General features: G+C 36.7%; 2 protein-coding genes across 3 annotated transcripts in view; both read left to right on the top strand.

Annotated features, from left to right (window-relative positions):
* Positions 1-263: 263 nt before the first annotated feature.
* The window catches only part of LOC140171635 (uncharacterized), a 30,925-nt gene continuing 9,515 nt past the window's right edge, over positions 264-21,673 (top strand). Inside the window, exons 1-6 of one of the 2 annotated variants that reach the window (XM_072194922.1) lie at positions 264-409; positions 6,341-6,482; positions 17,650-17,793; positions 18,557-18,617; positions 20,655-20,820; positions 21,097-21,297. The gene's annotated coding sequence lies outside the window, so the exon portion shown is untranslated. The remainder of the gene's footprint in view (positions 410-6,340; positions 6,483-17,649; positions 17,794-18,556; positions 18,618-20,654; positions 20,821-21,096; positions 21,298-21,673) is intronic. The other variant, XM_072194923.1, reaches the window with a different exon arrangement.
* Positions 4,613-21,246, top strand: LOC140170951 (uncharacterized). Its single transcript, XM_072194145.1, has 5 exons — positions 4,613-4,616; positions 17,650-17,793; positions 18,557-18,617; positions 20,655-20,820; positions 21,097-21,246. Exons 1-5 carry the CDS (start codon positions 4,613-4,615, stop codon positions 21,244-21,246), a joined length of 525 nt encoding a protein of 174 aa, XP_072050246.1.

Below are 21,673 nucleotides of genomic sequence, written 5' to 3' on the forward strand. Positions count from 1 at the left end.
TATCTACTGGAAAATGTCATAAAAATACGATGCTAGGATCACGAAATACTCCTTTAAATAAATCTTAATGATTTTTGCATCCTGGTATTCCCGGTTTTACACTCCACTGTCGGCTCCACTGTCACAAAACGAATGACGCATATTCTTGCTCGTCGATGTCTTTTTTAAAAACCTTTCTTGTACCCTATCTTTTTAGCCTCATCTTAAAGTTACAGTTCACTTTTTACAACGCACGGAGGTGATAAACAGAACTGCACCGTCATTAAAGAGTTGTTGCTATGCAACTGGACTCCATTGTATTGACAGGTTGAACTTCGTGGGATTGATAGCAATATTTATTGTCGTATTTTAAACAGTTTACACGAACAAATAACAAGAATTTTACAGTGACCAATAAAAAAATAAAGAGGTGAGTACTGTCGTATATTTCACGTTAAAATAAACTGTTAAATAACTCTAAAAACAGTCTTGGAATCTAGACTTCCGAAACTTAGTAGAAGAATTCAACAACCCTGTCACTGCCTGTTTCATGGTTTATTCTCTATGCCATGATGCTATCTCTCGTAGTCTACTGTAGTAGACCAGTTTAATTTATCATTCCCTAAATTAATCTTTCTGACCTGACCATGTTCTGATTCAACAGCTCAGATATCCATGAGAAAACTGGTCTACTGTATTTCGAATATACAATGAACTATGCACTCTATAGTGGGTATGATGTTACCGCATTAAAAATGCAGTCTTGGCTGTTTATGCACATATCCTGTGGTTTTTACAATTAAGCCGTTTGAATAGCCGTCCAGCGCGTACTATTTGCACAAGGTCCAATGTATTGACGTCGCGCACGTATACGCGATAGTTAAGCTGTCAAAGGAAATCTGAATGACACAGATAGAGCTACCCCACGTGGGTTGGGTTCAGTGAACACAGTGGGTTGGGCTAATGCATAAACATGTATGCTTGCCTATCTGTTATTGGTTAAGATTTACCACCCACATTGATTTTTACTTCATTAACATTCATCTCAGATTCGAGATGAAAGAGGTTGAGTCTATGTGTTAAGATATGGTGGGTCACACAGGTCATATCCAACTACCGCAGTCCTTTTTTCTCTGGGCAGGGCAGTCACTGGAGATGTGATGTGTTTCGTCATTAAATGGGTTCATGCATGGAAACGTATGAATTGTTTATCAAAAAAAAAGAAAGGAATGCAGCGCAGTCTATATCTCTCGCGGTGTGTCAGGTGAGAACAACCTACATCTTTGGTTGGTTGGCCTAGGCAGTAAACAAACAACCACTATATATTTGCTCGAAAAACCAAATTTTCGCATTACTCATGTACTGCATTACCGGTTCGGTATATTCCTCGATCTCCCGTATGAAAGCGACTTACATGCATATTCGGATCGAAACCGACGGAGCCTTTGATTAACTTACCCACATATTCAGTCACATACATGATACAACATTCCGCTATTTATATAGCTAAAATAATAGTTTCTCGATCATGAGAGTATGATGTACTGCGTGCAGTGCACTGCGTAATGTCGCAAGTTTAGTGGAATGACACGATAGCACGATCGATTGTGCACGTACAGGAAATGCGGCGATCCTGACTTTTAGACCACCCTCGCTATATAGGGCTCAAATATTACTATTTCATCAAGGTTTAATATTCTAACAGTAACAAGCTTAAACTAAAAGTTTCATCTAGACTAAGGAGTCAAGCTTTAAACTATTAAGCAACAATATCCAACAAGCTAAAAACGATTTTTTTTACCCGCTTTTTAACAAGCTAAAACCAATTTTTGAAAAGAAGCTTTAACATCAATTTTTTTCATTTTAAAAACAATCTAAACAATCTTTAAAAATACAGTGACCTACCTAATATTACTAATCTATGTTTCCGATGATATCCAAGAAGCTAAAATATTGTGAAAGAGGGCAGGGCTTTGAGTAATGAGGGAAATTACGGGGTAAAATACATCACGTTTTTTGAGAAATTCGCCATCTTGAATAAATGCAGAATTGCGTCATGGAGTAAAACGATGTCAAACGCGCTTGAAAATGCATGATACGCTAGCGTAAATTACCGAAAATGAGCGTACATCAAGCGCATGTGCTACGCGAAAACTTTGGAGCTGGCATCACCGGTTTTGTAACCAGCTCTTTTACGTCAAAAATAGCTATAAAAACATGAATTTTGGAACAAAATAAAGCTTGTTTGATGGAATAAAAGGTATGTTTGTACAGTTGAAAACATGTTTAACCTTGTTGCGAAAGTTTAATATGATAAATTTGCCATTTGTACCTTATATTATTAGGGATGACCAATGAACCATCAACTTGATTAGAACGCTCCCATAGACATGCAGGGAGCTCAACTGTGCACTGCTTGCACAGACATTTCTAAATTGATCTCATTCTTTTATTTTTCAATATTTTTCTGTAAAAATTGTTGAAGTGAATGCCAATTATATTTTGTAACTATCTTGCAAATTACAGCAACACAACTTATTTCATTTTTCTGTAAGTGCGAGTCAAAATTGGTCCATCGCCACAGTGGGTTTAATTGCCAGTGGCTGAGTTCAGCACTGCTCAAGAATGGCACAAAATATTCATGTCAATAATTTCAGGTGAAAAACGTGGTCTACTGAGCTGTAATGTGACAGAGTTGCCAGTAATACCTCTATCATACCCTCTGTAAAAAGGGAAAAAAATTGAACAAGTAGATCTCGAGTTACAAATTAAATCACCAGCTTCCCTTTAGAATTTCCATACTCCTTTCGAATCATGCTAAGAAGACACCTTTCTGAACATAAATGTGAAGTTTCGTGGCTTATTTGATGTATTTTTCACCTGATTTCAACCCTAAACATTTTCTTATATTTAGGCCTATACCACCTACAACTTGCTGCTTGCTATACCTTGTTTAGAACTTTCAAAAGAAGTACCTGAATGTGCAGACATAACTGTTTCAAAATAGCTCATGAAAGTCATGCAGGTGACTCCGAGGTCATGCATTGAATTGGTTTGAATGAAGAATACTATGGGAACCAGCACCTTTTGTTAGAAGTCACACATGAGCATGATGAGTGAAGTGGATTTAACCTCTATTGTTGTGAATGAGTCAATGACCTTCAATGACACTGAAGATTTTGTTTGCATACACCTCCTAATTGGTCATATTAAACCCAATAACATTGAAATTTTTGGTTGTGAAAAAAAAGTTCACCTGGACTTAGTGCAATTTTGATTTTGTGCCATATCGGCCATCTTGGATGATTTTTGGCAAATGTTCTCTAAATGCATGATTTCAATGCCTCAGTTTGAAAAAATAATTTATGCCATTGACTAGTAAAGTGCCATTTCACAAGAAACCCCTTTGATACTTTCACAGTATGCTTGTTTCATGTTTGCAATATATGTTAAAATAAAGAAATATATAAAGGTAAATATATGCTTATGCCAATTTTGCTCCCAATTGCTATTTTTGGACCTTGCCATTTTATTTCGCTCCAATGACCGGTCAGAATGGGAAACTTTGAAAATTCATAATTCAAAAAATTTTTGTCCGATTTTGACCATTTAACCACCAAAATACTTCTGTTGATGAGTTCTATCCAGAAAACAATCTTTTGTAGCAATAGGGGCAACATGAAATTTTGATGGTTATCCCTACTTATATAGCTCGGGTGGTCTAAAAGTCAGGATCGCCGGAAATGCATCGCTACCCAAAGTGTGTGTGGTAGGCGTTGTACGCCAACGCAATTGTCATTGCGTGCCTCTCATGATCGAGAAACTATTATAGTAAAAATGATGTATTTTTTTACATGCGTAATTTGCGTATGTTATAAAAGGGTCCTGAGACATTCTCACTGTTCTAGTACATGAGTAGCTTTTCTGATGCAGAAAATGTAAATTGCAAGTTTACAGATCTGTCACTTCAACATTAATGGTTCACTTTAGCAAATTGAAAATATCCTGGGTGGGCGCTTATTGGACAATGGGGCATGAGCGCTTATTAGAACGAATGAATGGTAATTTACCTGTAATTACTGTACTGTCTCAGTCTGTCTGTGTGGATAGAGATAGATCTGTATCTGTATCAATACCATGAATTGATACTGCCCCAACGCTTCAGTTCAGGTGAAGCCAAACGAACAGGAATGGCAGCATTGAATGGTTGTGCACATGCGGAATGATATTTATTGGAGTTGCTTGATTCTTAAATTCTTTGGAGTCTTGTATCATGGTGATGTGGTAGGGTAGTTTGTTCCAGTCTTGTACCAGTAACATACAAGCACAGTTTTTTCCCGAGGACACTACGGGACTGGGATGCGCTTCCGCTGCCCACTGTGGAGCAGTTCAAGGAAGCCATCGAAGCCAACTAAATCCATGGCAGATGTTTTACTTGCACCAAATGAACTTGCACCTGTAAATAGAAGAGGCTGAGTGAGCACAGAGCACATTCGTCCCCTGCTAGAAGCACCGCACAGCAGTCCCTCATCCAGTTGCTGAACAGGCTTTTGATGAGAATATGCATAGAAGTAGAAGTAGAAGCAGTTCGGGGCACTCGTATCGTATATCACGGACATCTCTGATTTCAAAGATGGGTCAGTGATTTCACATACGGGGAGTCTGTGATATCACATACATTGATCTTTGTCGACATCTGGGGCACTTTCGATGAGTGTATTAGAATAAGCTTTCCTATGTTTAGCAAATTTCTACCTGTGCAAAAATTATATCTATATGTGCAAATTCTGACAAATGGTCCCAGAACACACTTAGATTGCAATGGCCAAAATCAAATGTTTTGAAGTAAAAAAATCCCAAGAGTACCCGAGCCTGCGCTCTAATTCAACTTGGGCTAGCTACAACCATGATAAGGCATACTCGGCCAGTGGGGTTTGACTCCCACCCTTTTTATTTTACCCCCACCCTTTTTATTGAGGCACCCTTTATACTGAAAATTCTTGACCCCACGCTTTTTACTGAGGCACCCTTTATACTGAAAATTCTTGACCCCCACCACTTTTTGCTTTTTCCGCTATTTGTAAACTGACAAAGTCACACGCAATTTAGTTCAAGTATCAAGTACGCCGAATTCTGCACCTACACGTGCGAGTCCGATGTTTTTCTCTCCATTAAAAGTTGATACATTACGTGAACAATGCAAATTATAATTTTTATATGTGAAAAACTACTACTGTACTGTAAAATAAGCATTTTAATGAATAACTGTACTTTTATGGCGTTCAAATGTTGTTCTTGTCATGAAACTTGACGACGCTATGTTCAGCTTACTATATCCTACTTCTTCCGTGCTGCTTCGCCAATCAATTATGCATGATAATGACGCCACTCATATACGATCAATGTAAAGAAAAATAACACGTCATGGAAAATCGGACATTTGCATATGACGTAGGTGTTTTGGCAGGGCTTCCGGGGGGAGGATATTGTGTACATTGCACATAGTGTGCAAGTTTTGGTGATTTTTCTTGGAACTATGATTATTTTATCATTCAATAAAAATAAACTGTAAGTTGGAAGAAGTGCCACGCTTTTTATTTTAATCCCACGCTTTATATCAGTCCACGCTTTTTACCCAAAAAGTTTAAACCCCACGCTTTCACCAATTTTCAGAATTTCGAACCGGCACGCATTATAAAGCGTGGACTGCCGAGTGTGAAGGCCTAGTAAATTATTCCCACTGCGCAGGCACGTTCACCAAAATTACTAATATCGTTTGCGACTGGGTTTTGAAACTAGGGAGTATGTGATTTATGATACTGTTATGTGACATGACGCTTCAAGAGTATTTGATATCAGAGACGTCCATGAATTATGAGTGCCCCCGAACTGGTACTGTCCTTGGCCAGAACGAGTACTTGTAGCAGTCCTTATTTGCTGTTATGATTTAATATGAGTTCTGGTGAGAGTGCCTTGAACTTGAAGGATGTTGGACAGTATGTCATATGCAAATGCCCAGGACTTCAAAAGTAGGGTCTATTGCTGACAGGATTTTTTCGGGAAATATGGCATGAGCATATTCTGGAGGGGCTGTGGAGGGGCACCAGACTCCTGGGGTAAACGCAGGGGGTGGCAAAAAAGAATGTGCGACGGAAGAAGAAGGGGTAGGGCGGAAAATTATAAAAAAGGTGAGAATTATCCCAGTTTTTTTTTTTTTATTCAGTCCAGGGGGTCGGCCAGTGCCAATCTTCCCTGAAAGAAATGTGCCTTTAGATATTGCATGGCATTGGCAGCTTTACGTAATTTTTATATGAATATTATGATTTTATTTAAAACATTTTGGTGGTGCAATCCATTCCAGCTAGGCAAGCCAGCCGTCAATCATGCCGGCATGCACAGCAGCAGATATTGAAGGCAGAACTGCATAGCTGTACAGGAAAGAAGAGTCAGAGTTCCAGAATTCTTCAAAGATTATGATAGTTTACGCTCAGGTTTTGTTACAAGTAAGTGAGCTAGTTGTTGTTGTTGTTGTTGTTATTGTTGTTGTGTTGTTGTTGTTGCATTGTTGTTGTGTTGTTGTTGTTGTTGTTTTTGCATTGGCCAAAATATTGTTTGCTTGCCCTTTTGCGACCAACCCTAATCTTGAAAATCTGGACACAAAATTTTACTGTTCAAAAGAATATATCATTTTCATTATCAAACCTAATTTTGAAAATTCCAGAAAAAGGAATTTTCAAGAATTTTGACATCCTGACATGATTTTTAAACAGTTTCTTCACAATTCATCACATCTATTTCTAGGATTTTTATTTTAATGGTAATATATATTTAAATAAAAAAGAAGCCCTGTTCTACTGACTGACTGACCTCTCAATTAGTGTCGGTCGGTCGCAAACACAAGCAAACACTTTTCCCCCATAATGCAATGGTAGTCTGTTATGAGAAGATGGTACCATAAAAGTTTGAGAAAACTCCAAACAGTCAAAGTCTCAGCATTACCTGATAATGAGGGGCGATATGCTATGCACATACCACATATTTTTACGGTCTTTTGCGTAAACGCAAAGACACACGAAGCTCTATCGCGTAGGCCTATTATACACAAAGCCACGTAACGCTGGCGTGATTGTTAGACACTGCGCAATCAAACAATCGGCCCTCATGAATATGCGAGAATCATTAAAGTCATAATGTACGATCTTATAATATGGATTTGGTTAATTTTTTTCAAACCTGATTTTTGTGCATGATGGGCAATTCCAAGCAAAAGTGGACATGACTCAAAAAAATGAAATTGCCAATATATATTTCTTTTAACTTTTATATTATTCCAAACAGATGTAAGGTTCAAGTTATAAACTTTTTTCAGCATTTTTCTAACATTTTGGTGGTTTTTTAAAAGTTTCTTTGGAGAGTGTATTTTAAGTGAAAAACTCCTGTTCAACTTAGGGGTCAGTCCATGTCGAAACAGATTGAGTGTACACCCACCCTCTTGGATTTTGCTCTCCTTTGGCTCAGGGGTACCTTTCATGGAGCCCTAGGTGAGGTCACAAGAAAAAGTTCAAATTCCATTTCGTTTGCGAATGGCGGGCAATCAAAGTTTGGCGACCTCGACCAAAATTGTGAATTTAAGGGTCCAAATGACAAAGTGCTCTCTTTGAGGGGCACTTTCTTCTTAATTGAACCAGTTGTGATCCTCTTTTTGAATGTGGTCACTCACTGGCTGTGTCTGAAATACCTAATGCCAAAAAGATAGATTTCGAATTTCGTTGGGATTTCAGAGGGGTCAAAATCAGCACTTCGTACTGTTCAATCAAATTATCTTGATTTTGAAGGACCCATGATAATGTCACAGTGCACTTATAGGTCCTAATTATGTTCAGAATGGATTAACCATATGCCAATGTCTATGAGCAATTAAAAAAGAGAAATTTCTAGACCCCTACAGAATTTTAGGCCACCCCTAAAGTGGTTCAGCCACAAATGGCACTTAAAGTCAGCAAATTTTGACCCCTAATAACTTTAGGTGTACACCAGATATGAATTTCTAGTCTTTTGCATCTGAAAGAATGTAGTTTAATGTTACTAGGAACATAAGATTTGTTTTGTATTTTTTGTGTTTTAGTATTAAGTTGACGCTTTCAAAATAGTCATTTTTGCCTAACATACCATGCATACAGGATACGGTACAAAATGCCAATTTTAGTATGATATTTTTTTATATTTTTGATCACTTTATAGCCATTTGTATTATTTATCCTGATATTTCAAGTTGCTCTTGAGTCAAGTAATAAGAAAAAAACTACTTTCTAATCCTCTGTATGGATTTTTAAGGGGGTCAAAAATGCACTTCCTGGCAACGATGCACATGCAAAGTACAGGTTATGGGGGTCAAATTTTCAGAATGCTCCCAATTATGTCAAGTAATATATCAAATTACTCGTATGGTCATGAGGATTCCAAAAATATATAGTTTGTTATGTGTCAGACCTTTCAGGAGGGCGCTATGACTAAAAATGTTCATAGGTCAACGACCTTTTGAAAGTATCAAAACACAAAAATACAAAACAAATCTTATGTTCCTAGTAACATAAGACTACATTCTTTCAGATGCAAAAGACTAGAAATTCATATCTGGTGTACACCTAAAGTTATTAGGTGTCAAAATTTGCCGATTTTAAGCGCCATTTGTGGCTGAACCACTTTAGGGGGCCTAAAATTCTGTAGGGGGTCTAGAAATTTCTCTTTTTGAATTGCTCATAGACATTGGCACATGGTTAATCCATTCTGAACATAATTAGGACCTATAAGTGCACTGTGGCATTATCACGGGTCCTTCAAAATCAAAGATAATTTGATTGAACAGTATGAAGTGCTGATTTTGACCCCTCTGAAATCCCAACGAAATTCAAATCAATCTTTTTTGGCATTAGGCATTTCAGACACAGCCAGTGAGTGACCACATTCAAAAGAGGGTCACAACTGATTTAATTAAGAAGAAAATGCCTCTCAAAGAGAGCGCTTTGTCATTTGGACACCTTAAATTCACAATTTTGGTCGAGGTCGCCAAACTTTGATTGCCCGCCATTCGCAAACGAAATTGAATTTGAATTTTTTTCTTGTGACCTCACCTAGGGGTCCATGAAAGGTACCCCTGAGCCAAAGGAGAGCATAATCCAAGAGGGTGGGTGTACACTCAGTCTGTTTTGACATGGACTGACCCTTAGATATTTTCCAAGTGGGCCTATTTTATTAAACATGGGCACTTTTCTTTTAAATTTGATACATTTTATATCTCTGAAATATGGTCTTCAAGAAACATCCAACACATTTTAAATAATCCCCACTAATTTTTTTTTCTTTCATTATGCGTTTTCATAGCACTAAATATGGCGTAGTACGAGTTACCGAAAGATGCATTTTTTATGTATTTTCAAAATGTTGGCAATGTAATTGATGCCACTTATTATTTTCCTTCTACTAGTAGTGCCTTGAGTAAAAATAAGAAATTAATATACAAAACACTATCCATCACATAATAATGACCCATTCAAAACTGTAGCACGAGTTACCAGTAGCACGAGTTACCGATGTAGCACGAGTTACCATAGCCCACTTCCCCCTGTACCAGCAAAGGTAATGCAAAATCTACCACTTGGCAGCAATAGAGGATCTCCCAACTACATGAATATGCATTTATATGTGACCATGGTATTGGTAACTATTTTTTTTTCTTTCATTATTTTCATAGCACTAAATATGGCGAGTACGAGTTACCGAAAGATGCATTTTTTATATATTTTCAAAATGTTGGCAATTTAATTGATGCCACTTATTATTTTCCTTCTACTAGTAGTGCCTTGAGTAAAAATAAGAAATTAATATACAAAACACTATCCATCACATAATAATGACCCATTTAAAACTGTAGCACGAGTTACCAGTAGCACGAGTTACCGATGTAGTACTGAGTTACCATAGCCCACTTCCCCTGTACCAGCAAAGGTCATGCAAAATCTACCACTTGGCAGCAATAGAGGATCTCCCAACTTCATGAATATGCATTTATATGTGACCATTATATTGGTAACAGCTTTCTAGCAGCAGTGTAGCCAGTGTGGGGGGAAGGGGCAGCCTGCCCCATGACAAACTAGAATTATGCAGTTCGTAATTAAGGTGCCCATACACACACACAAAAAAGTGTGTAAATAACAAAGGTTTGTAAATAAAAAATAATATGCAATATGCAAATAAGCTCATTAATATTCATAAATATGCAAATAACATGACACAAAATTATACAGCACATCAGGCCACCATATCCAACCAAACCAAGTTTGAAGTTGATTGGTTATTGTGTTTATAATGCTGCAAAGTGGATTAATGAAAATGTAGGCAAAATTTGTAAATAAGCTCATTAATATTCATAAATATGCAAATAACATAACACAAAACTACACAGCACATCAAGCCACCATTATTCTATCACCATACCGGTACCAAGTTTGTAGTTATTGTGTTGGAGCTGTACAGTGGATTAATGAATTTGCTTCCGCCCGGACAGCCAAACAAAGAAAGAACTAGAGCAACTGTGCCCTTTGCAAGGGCACGAGGTAAGTTAGGCGGATGATTGTGACGATCTCAAGCAGCAATACTTTGCTGGATAGTATTAATTTTAATAAGACTGTTTCATTAATTGCCGTTTTAATATACCTTGATCGTGGAAAGCTGGCATTTTGAAAACTTAACCTTTGACCCCCTTAATGACCTTAAATGAATTTCAAAATATTTAAAACATGATAAGAATGTCATAAGGATCATTGCATTTACATTTCAGCTCAATTGAAGCATTTTGAAAACTTGACCTTTGACCCCTTTATTGCCCCTTAATGACCTGAAATGAATTTCAAAATATTTTCAACATCTTTAGAATGTCATAAGGCTAATTGCATTTAAATTTCAGCTCAATACGAGCATTTTCGAAAACTTGACATTTGACCCCTTTATGACCCCTTAATGACCTTAAATAAATCTTAAAATATTTTTAAAATGTATAGAATGTCATAAGGATCATTGCATATAAATATCAGCTCAATTGAAGCATTTTGAAAAACTTGACCTTTGACCCCTTTATGACCCCTTAATGACCTGAAATGAATTTTAAAATATTTTATATATCTTGAGAATGTCATAAGGATCATTGCATTTAAATTTCAGCTCAATTGGAGCATTTTGAACAACTTGACCTTTGACCCCTTTATGGCCCCTTAATGACCTTAAATAAATTATAAATGTTTTAAACATGGTTAGAATGTCATAAGGATCATTGCATTTAAATTTCAGCTCAATCGGAGCATTTTCGGTTAAAATGACCTTTTTTGACCCCTGTGACCCCTGGATGACCTCGGACGTTAAACAAATCCATAACTTTTGTAGCCAGCTACCCAATACTGCTTGTGACTGAGTTTGGTCGAAATCCGATCAAGGATGTGGGAGTAGTAGCAAATTGTGAGAAAGAAGAAGAAGAAGAAACAAAGAAATGGCAAGAAAGAAATAAGTTAGGCTGCACGCCTAACTTAAAGAAACAAACAACCAGGCAACCACACATGTGTGGGGGCCAAAAATTAAAGAGAAAAGTGACCTCCTGTCGCAGGAAAATTAAAGTAAAAATATGGAAGGCAAAGATAGAGATAAGATTCAAGGAGCCAGTTTCCACCCCGATCATGTGCCAAAATAGTGTAAATTTATTTATACCAAATGTTTGCACACACCAATAAAGTCCTTCTTTTTTTTTAAAAGCTCAAAGACTTTACATTGTACAGTCTCTCTAAAAAACATGCTGTTTAGCATATATCCCACTATCAATACCTGGTCAAAATGAAGCAACCAAAATGTTTAGCCCTCCACCCCCTAGGATCTAGCCTAAGAACCAATCAATTAATATGGGCCTCATGGAAGAACAGAGGATACCTTAAAACATCCACTGAATGAGTAACCGAGGCAAAAAAAGAAATAAAACAAACAAACTAGAGCAACTGTGCCCTTTGCAAGGGCACGAGGTAAGTTAGGCGGATGATTGTGACGATCTGATCAAGCGGCAATACTGTGCTGGGTGCTGGATAGTATTGATTTTAATAAGACTGTTTCATTAATTGCCGTTTTAATATACCTTGACTTTTGACCTCTGTATGACCCCTTAATGACTTTAAATGAATTTTGAAATATTTAAAACATGTAAAGAATGTCATAAGGATCATTGCATTTAAATTTCAGCTCAATTGAAGCATTTTGAAAACTAGACCTTTGACCCCTTTATTGCCCCTTAATGAACTGAAATGAATTTTACAATATTTTCAACATGTTTAGAATGTCATAAGGATTATTGCATTTAAATTTCAGCTCAATTGGAGCATTTTGAAAAACTTGACCTTTGACCCCTTTATGGCCCCTTAATGACCTTAAATAAATTTGAAAATATTTTAAACATGTTTAGAATGTAATTAGGATCATTGCATTTAAATTTCAGCTTAATCGAGCATTTTCGGTTAAAATGACCTTTTTGACCCCTGTGACCCCTTGGATGACCTCTGATGTTAAACAACCCATACCTTTTGTAGCCAGCTACCCAATACTGCTTGTGACTGAGTTTGGTCGAAATCCGATCAAGGGTGTGGAAGAAGTAGCAAATTGTGAGAAGAAAGAAGAAAGAAGAAAGAAAGAAAGAAAGAAATGCAAAGAAAGAAATAAGTTAGGCTGCCCGCCTAACTTAAATAGATACTGGAAATCCTGAGATTAACAGCCACAGTGACATTGTTGATACTGAGATTTGTATAGTTCTGAGATTTGTTTTGGAAATTGGTTTGTTGTTGAGTGTAATGAGGCTCATTTTTCAGCTTAGTGAAGTGATTGAAATCGGGCAAACTAGAGTATTTGCACCAAGCAGGAAATGGTCTCAACCAAAAGATGACCAAACATTCTGTAACTCAGAAAGCAATTTTTAAAAAACTTACAGAGCAAATAACCATGAACATTACAAGTTTTGTGAGGGAATTTAGAGTCAAATAACATGGAAGTAAAAGTTTTATCAATTGTTGACTGTTCAATTTAACTGTTTAAATTTAAGCCCTAGAATAAAATATCCAAACAGGATCAAGCAAGGCGTATGTAAGGCTGGGATGTTTGTATGTAATGTGTGTGGTACATTGTATGCTGGTACATACACTGAATAGTGTTATTTGTACATAGATGGGTTATTTGGGTGATTATTTGTACATAGATTGAGTTATTTGATCATTACACCAGTTGTTGAGGAATTGTTATCAAAAAAAATTGACATTTAGATGAACAATACCATTTTATATATGGCGGACAAACTGTAGCACGAGTTACCGTAGTACGAGTTACCATGTTTTTGCCAGTCAATGTAAAACTATGAGGGGCACAACTTTTTAAGGTATACCAAAACAAACCTTATTATAGCAATTACTTATCATATAATCAATAAGGCTTTAGTGTTTTTTGTTTTAGCACACCATCAAAATAAAAATGAGTGATTTTTAAGCATGTCCTCTGCTCGTAGTACGAGTTACCGATTTTACAGCTGTCCCATACATACAAAAGTTGATATCCTGAATTAGCAATACTATGAGGATCTAGCCTTGAATGTTGGGTATTAAAATACAAAAAATACAGATTCCAATCAAATCAATTTAAAAGCTGGAGCACAAAGTATGTAAAAGGACGCCATAAAGTGTAGCACGAGTTACCGTGGAATTGCCCGCATATATTTGTAATGTTTACACATGTCACAACTTGCACCTAAATGGAATCAGCCAAATTTGTTGTGTTTGTATAGTAAACAGAGCAAAGTTCGACATAAAGTCATAATTCAAGAAATTATGACTTTATGTCCGCCCATAGAACAGCGTGTTAAACGGCCAAAATAACAAGCAGTGCTTCTTTCACATTACCTCGTTATTTCAGCTCAAAATGGACAGAAACCATTCCCGATCATTATTACTAGTTTTATTTCAGCATTTTGAGTATATAATGACCAAATTTAAAATTTGAAGGAAATCGTACATTAAGCCTTTAACATACAATGCACAGGGACTTTGAACTTGGACTTTGTCTGTTGAAAAATATTCTGTATAGTGATTTCAACAACTCTTCCTATACCTTTGTACAGGAGCCAACCGTTGTTAAACCGTGATGAACCCACACTTTTACTGTAGCGTATACGCGAACGCGAGCGAGACTACGCGTTACGCGAGAGCGCGTAAAATTCGTCATGCCTGGAACCTTTGTGCGTATGCCAGCTTACAAGTTGAATTCAGTATTTTTCAGATAGCGGCTAAACATTGCCGTTTTATTCTGCAGTTTTATTGTTGATATCAAAAGAGAAATCATCGAAGTTTTTGTAAGGCTGAGTGGCAATGATTAACTGACATTCCTCGTAAAATAATCGTGAATTATACGATATTTAGCTTCTTTTCGTTGTTGAAAGGATTCAATCATGTTTCACGTTGTTCATCACCGTTTAACAACTTCGCGTCCGGCGCGTCTGCGTGGTTTACTTGGCGGGCAGCTAAAGCTAAAGCTGCCCTCGCCAAGTAAACCACGCAGACGACGCGCCGCATCGTTGTTAAACGGTGATGAACAACGGTGAAACATGATTGAATCTAAATAGCAGCTTCATCATATTTTCATCATAGACTGCAATATTAATTTTGAATACTGTTCTCCTGGGAGGTCCTGGGCTTTTATCAGCTATGATGCTCTAATTACCAGTAGTAATATGACTCAGATAAACCAGTGGCATAACATCATAGGGGCATGTCCCCCTCCCCACAGTACATCAGGAGTGGACAAATTTCATAGAAAAATGACCACAATTTAATGACTGGTGCCTTAGACCCAATGCCCCACCCCCCTGTAATCAGTCCCTGCTCCCCAATCCAATTGGATGACTCATAAATGCTACGCCACTGCTTACAACAATATGATATGAAATTATGGTCATATGAATTAATAATCTTTTTTTTTTTTTAAACCTTTAATTAACAGTCCAAATCACCCTGGGGTATTAAGGCCAGAGTAATGGAAGACACATTCGTTCACGTCCGAATTTGAGATTTTTTGATATTTATCAACACTAAGATGTATTCTTTCACTTGAAACTGATAAAATACAACTTGCTAATATTTATTCGTATTTTTGCTTGATTTATTTCACCTCTTTTCAACTCTAAAAAGTCACATGGCTCAAGACAGCTTAGTAAATTGGCGGAAATAATGAGTCAGAAATGTGCGAATGCGAAATATTGTGATTACGCCTGTGAATCGAAGTCGCGTGGACGCGGTGCAACTCTGCGCGTATGTCTAACGCAGTCAAGGCGCATTCGGTATGTTGTTAACGCCAGCAAATGTGGTGTAAACAAAACAAAAATTTGCAGTCAAAATGCCACTTAGATTTTTTAATTATTTTGAATTTTGGCGCACTGAAAGCAGACATTATAGATTCATTGGTGCAAAAGATGCATATTTAGACCATGCACCAGATACAGCTTTTACAAGTGTGAAAGTCTTACCGTTTAAAAATTTAAGGACGTTTTGTGCATAATTTTGACATTTTTTACTAAAACGTCGATTTCTCAGAGTTCACTTTTGACAATAATGCTTGCGATTTTTGTGACAAGATAACTTCGAAAATATGCAAGCAAAGGGTAAACTTTTTTCACTATCCTTTAGAGTACATCAAAGTCTAGGGAAGGTTTTTTTATTTTTTCAAAATATTTGTTTTAAACAAAAATATACACCATTATGTGCAATTTTTAGCTTAATAGAGTGACAAAATGGCTTTTTTCACATGTTTTTTCAATATTTCAAAAAGAGACGAATTTCAAAAAATAAAAAAAACCTTCCTAAGTTCATGTCTCTTCTTCATGAAAAGCTAACTGACTTTTTTTTACTCCGAACGGCTTTTTTTCTAAGTTGTCACAAAAAATTGGGGTAAATAAGTCAATTTTTGTGATTTTTTCAAAAACTTGAGATTTTTGAACAAATCTGACGTCACCATGGGATTCCTTGACTCATTTCCTTTCCAAAAATGTATAGTTTTATATACTTTGGACATACAATTCAGAAATAATGAAGCTCGAAAAGGTCCATATTCTCTCCCATTACTCTGCCCTTAAAGTATAATAGAGAGCTATGACCATATATGTGACCATCCTCCACAACCATGCCACAACTGAGCCCGGATGTCGCCAGTGCCACTATTGAGATATGCTCCATTGAACTAATAACAATAAACAATAGGAAACAAAGGATTTATTGACTGTTTTATTGATTTTTCACTACTTAAAATGTCAAGTACTATAGACATGATATACCGTACATCATTTTAAGGCCAGTGTAATGGGAGAGAACATGGACCTTTTCGAGCATCATTATTTCTGAATTTTATGTCAAAAGTATATAAAACTATAGGCCTACATTTTTGGAAAGGAAATGAGTCAAGGAATCCATGGTGACGCCAGATTTGTTAAAAAATCTCAAGTTTTTGAAAAAATCACAAAAATTCACTTCAGTGCGCCAAAATTCAAAATAATTAAAAAATCCAAGTGGCATTTTGACTGCAAATTGTTGTTTTGTTTACACCACATTTGCTGGCGTAAACAACATACCGAATGCGCCTTGACTGCATTGCACATACGCGCAGAGTTGCGTCGCGTCACGCGCCACGAATCGCGCGCGTAATCACAATATTTCGCATTCACACATTTCTGACTCATTATTTCCGGCCAATTTACTAAGCTGTCTTGAGCCATGTGACTTTTTAGAGTTGAAAAGAGTGAAACAAATCAAGTAAAAATACGAGTAAATATTAGCAAGTTGTATTTTATCAGTTTCAAGTGAAAGAATACATGTTAGGGGCTGTGCAATAATTATGAGCCCCGAATGGCGTGCCAAAATCACTTGCCCCCCCCCCTCTCGCCCGCCAAAACCGCTTGCCCCCCCCTCTCGGCCCGCCAAAAATTCTTTGCCCCCCCCCCCTTGAACATGCCAAATTTTTGGGATCCCAAATTCTAAACTTTAAATGGTCTAGATGTATGTTATGCAAGCCTAGTGAAAGCAGGAAAATTTGCATATTTAAGCGTTTCCGTGCCGTTTTCCTAAGCCATTTTAGAGCGTTTTATTAAAAAGGCGCCCGTGAATCGTGCCAAAATCGCTTGCCCCCCCTCTCGGCTTGCCAAAATTGCTTGCCCCCCTTTCGGCTCGCCAAAAATTTCTTTCCCCCAATTTTACCCTCCCCAGGGCTCATAATTATTGCACAGCCCCTTAGTGTTGATAAATATCAAGAAATCTCAAATTCGGGCGTGAACGAATATGTCTTCCATTACTCTGGCCTTAAAGCTAATTTCAAGCAGAATATTTTGGTTGAATATCTCAAAAATGATGATTGGCGACTTCAGGGCTCAGTTGTGCTGGATGGTCACATATGATCTTGAATTGAACTTTATTACACTTTGTCAAACTTATAAAAGCAAGAGTTGTCAGTAATATCTTTATTATCTTGGTCTTAAACCTCATTGACACCTGCATTAACAAAAACCTGAATAAAAGTTTCACTTTCAGCTCTTATTATTACATTTCTCTCCATCCACAGAGTCACAGTTCGCAAGATGTCTCGATCAAAGTTTCCAAATAGTGTTGAGTCCAGAAGAGGAGGCGATATTACTGAGAAAATATGAAGATAAACCAGGGGGTAATATGGTCAACTACCAAAAATTTGCTGATGTCATTGATTGTAGTAAGTAAATTTAACACAAGAATGTTTTTCAGTTCAGTTTCTTATTCAGAAAGTGCATCTAAAGGATATTCTGATTTAAAGACAAAATTCTGGTCAGCATGTTGCTACATATTTTACACCTTAAATTGTCTTTCAACTTCACAATAAAATTATAACATTCATCATGTATGGGCTGTGCAATAATTATGAGCGGGGGGTAAAATTTCCAAATGGTGTGCCAAAATAAAAGTCAGGGGTCTTTTGGAGCGGTGCGGTCCAAAATACGGGTCTTTCCCGGGGAACAAATACCTGTATGGTCATCTGTGTTGAGGACCTCCCAGCACCCCGAGCCTGCAACCCTGCATGCATGTGTACACTTCCCAGCAAACACAAAACATTTTTAAAACGTAAAAACATTGGTAAAAACGTTAAATGTCGGTTTTATAAAGGTCATGAAAATGTTTTAAAACATTTTGTATGAAAACACACTGCAACAATATACTTAAAATGTTGTCTAAATGTTAAATATTGTAAAAAATTTTGGAAATATATTTTGCCAAATATTCTTGTTAGAATATTTTGGAAGTAAGTTTTCAAAAAATGTGTTTGAATGTTATGAAAACGTTTATATCCTTCACATAACTCGACATTTAAACGTTTTCTGGCAACCTTTTCTAACCTTTTGCGAATAATATCAAAAAAGGTTTTGTGTTTGCTGGGTTTATGCTTGAGTTCCCCTTTCTGATGTGTAATTCATATTGTGTTGCTTTCTGTTTCATTTCAGTTTTCCAACCAGATCAACTTAAAGTAAACCCTATGACACAGAAGATTGAACCAGAGGAATTGTAAGTCAGCTTAGAATTTAAATCAGTTTAGAAAATCTATTTTCTTCAGTATTTAATTTATTGTTTTCCCAGTTTTAGTTGGATATAGAATAATGCCATAATACATGCAGTAGGAATGAAGAATAAAGACCTTTTGTAATACATTTTGTTATATGAGTGAATGTTCTTAGTCATCCAGTAGTTTCAAACAGAGTTTTGGAAGTAAATCAAATACTGGAACTTACTTTTTGCAAGTTTGCGACGTTGCTTCTGGAACCACCAGACATCATCAGTCTATCACGTGATCAGCCCAGCGGGTCAGTTGCCTGATGAAATCTGGTGGTTCCAGATGCAAAGTTGCAAAAAGTAAGTTCCGGTATTTGATTTAATTCCAAAACTCTACATTTTGTTATACAGACTTGACATTTAATATGGAATATTTTTCGCAAATTTCCCAGATTGGTTTGGACGGAGTCTGCATACACTGCACAGGCTAAAATATTAATTGAGTGTGTCGGGGGATGGTGTAAAATATTTATTTGGTAGAAAATGTGCTTTCCATATGTTTGCATTATGGTGCTCATAATGTAGCGAATTTGCCTAAAATGGCGGGATTAGGGAGGCTGAATTTGAGCTTTGTGGGGACACAATTTCAGACTTTATGCAACATGGTTCTGTTATTATCAAATTTATAGGGGTTTGAGGTGATATTTCTTAAACTTCGTCAGCAACTGGCATTCATCACAGCTGAAAAACACTTACAATGTACCAAGTTTTTGAACAGGGGAGGAGCTTAAAATGGGGCTCTTAGAAGCTGTACGTACTCAGAAAGTTTGAATGGCCCCCTGGGGTCAAATGTTATAAACTTATGGTACAAAAACAACTGCTTGGATTCCTGGTTGGCCAATGAACTCACACTGCTTCTTTGTGTACAGTAAGTTTATAACTTTTGGTCCCAGGGGACCATTCAAACTTTCTGAGTGCGTATCACTTTTAAGAGCCATATTTTTTAAAGCTCCTCCCACTTTCAAAACTGGTAGATCACAGGTGCATTTCAGTTCAGACGAACACTTATTGGTATACAGGTTCAGTAAAATCGCCTCAATCCCCAATGAATTTGATAATATCAGAATAATGTTGGTCAAATTCAGAAATTTTACTCCCACAAAAATCAAATTCCGGTCTCCTTAAATCCGCCATTTTAGGCTAATTCACTTCAGTATGAGCGCCATAATGTAAACTAATGGAAAGCACATTTTCTGTCATACAATTATTTTACACCATCTCCCGATACACCCCAATTAATATTTAGCCCGTGCCGCACAGTGTCTTCGACCCTATATCTTCATGGCAGGAATCGCCATGGTAGGTTAAATCCACAGCCACGATTAGCCATTTGGTTCAAACCTTTAAAGCTCTTTTAAACTAATAATTAGTCGAGGGACATAACTAAGGCTACTCACAATAGCCGGGTAATCGATCTTGGTTGCGCGTGATTAAGCTTGTATACCCCATTGAGGTCAATGGTCATCGACTTTTATACTGCCTACAGTGAGTGCAGCTGTACTACATGCTGCACGCTGTAGTCCATAACAGGACCAACGCAATATAAAATGGTCAAATTTTGAGTTCAAAGCGCACGGCCAATTTTCAAAGCGCATTCTAGCGACTATCATATCTGTTCAACACGTATTTCCAAGTTTATGAGACCAAATCTGGTTTCTTGAGAAAAAATCATGACGGGAGATATTCATCATTTTCTAACCCGGTATCAGAAGATTTTCGTCTGATATCAAAATCGTGCATAGCAATTCACGTGTATCGATCCCGTGTATTCATTTTAGTGTCCCTTCTGCACCAAATAATTATTAGCCAGGCGGTGTCGGTGTGTGCCGTTTATGCAGACCTCTACCAGACCAGTCTTGGAATTTTGCGAAAAAGTATTCCATATTAAATGTCAAGTCTGTATTTATGTGGCTAAAAGTAATAAAATTAATCCTACTTGATTTGAAACTAACATTTTAAAAATCGTCATGTGTGTATAATTTGATATTTTAGTCTTGGAAGCAAGAGATCTTTACGTCCACTCAGTCCAGCCACAAAGAACAAGATTACAGAGATTGTAGAGAGAATTGCCCCATACTACAAGTACCATGGAATCAACATTAGGACCTGCTATGAAGATTTTGACAGGCATCATATTGGTGTGGTTACAGAAAGTCAGGTATTTATGCGTACATTGTAAAAAAAACCAATTTTTTGGCCCAAATTTTTTCAGTCAACCTAACAAAAAAAATATTTTTATTAATTTTTAAAAACTAGATACAAATATTTAGGAACCGGTTTTTTTATAATTTTTTTATATTTTGACCAACTTTGAGAAATTTGCACCAAAAATATTCAAAAAATGCTCAATTTAAAAAAAAATCATACAAAAGCCTGATTTTCTCCCAAATATTTTTGGTGATTAAATCTGTGTGCCTTCTTTTATATCCTGTAGTTTCATCGTAGTTTTCCAAAACCTATCGGTTTGAATGATGAAGAGCTTTCTTTGCTTGTGAGAGGATACCTGGATCCAGAGAGACCCGGCCTATGTAACTATCTCAACTTTCACAATGATGTGGAAGCAATCAAACGGAGGATGGATTAAGAAGAACAAATTGATGTCACACAGGTCAACACATATAACATACCTAGAGAGGTAAATGGTTAATTATCTATTCTTTCATTACTTGGTTATAAACAGTTTCAGTGACTTCTTTTATACTATAGATACACAATGTTCAAACCATAATGAAATATACTTAAAACTTTTTATTTAATTATTGTAAAATTTTGGGCAGGGTTGATGATTAATTCCTTAGCTTACTGGATAATTGGAGCATGTGAAAAATTATACTTTTTGTCCCATAGAGAACGGTACTGTGCACACTGACAATATAGGCATTACTTTGTGAAAAGCTTCTAATTTCACTCTTGCTAGATTGACTTCGCAATTGTTTTGCTAAAATTATGCCCAGCTCAGAAATAAAACCACAATTTGCTTGGATTTTATTTTATTATTGTTTTCTGATATG

Source organism: Amphiura filiformis, chromosome 15 (genome assembly GCF_039555335.1).
Source record: "Amphiura filiformis chromosome 15, Afil_fr2py, whole genome shotgun sequence".
Lineage (NCBI taxonomy): Eukaryota > Metazoa > Echinodermata > Ophiuroidea > Amphilepidida > Amphiuridae > Amphiura > Amphiura filiformis.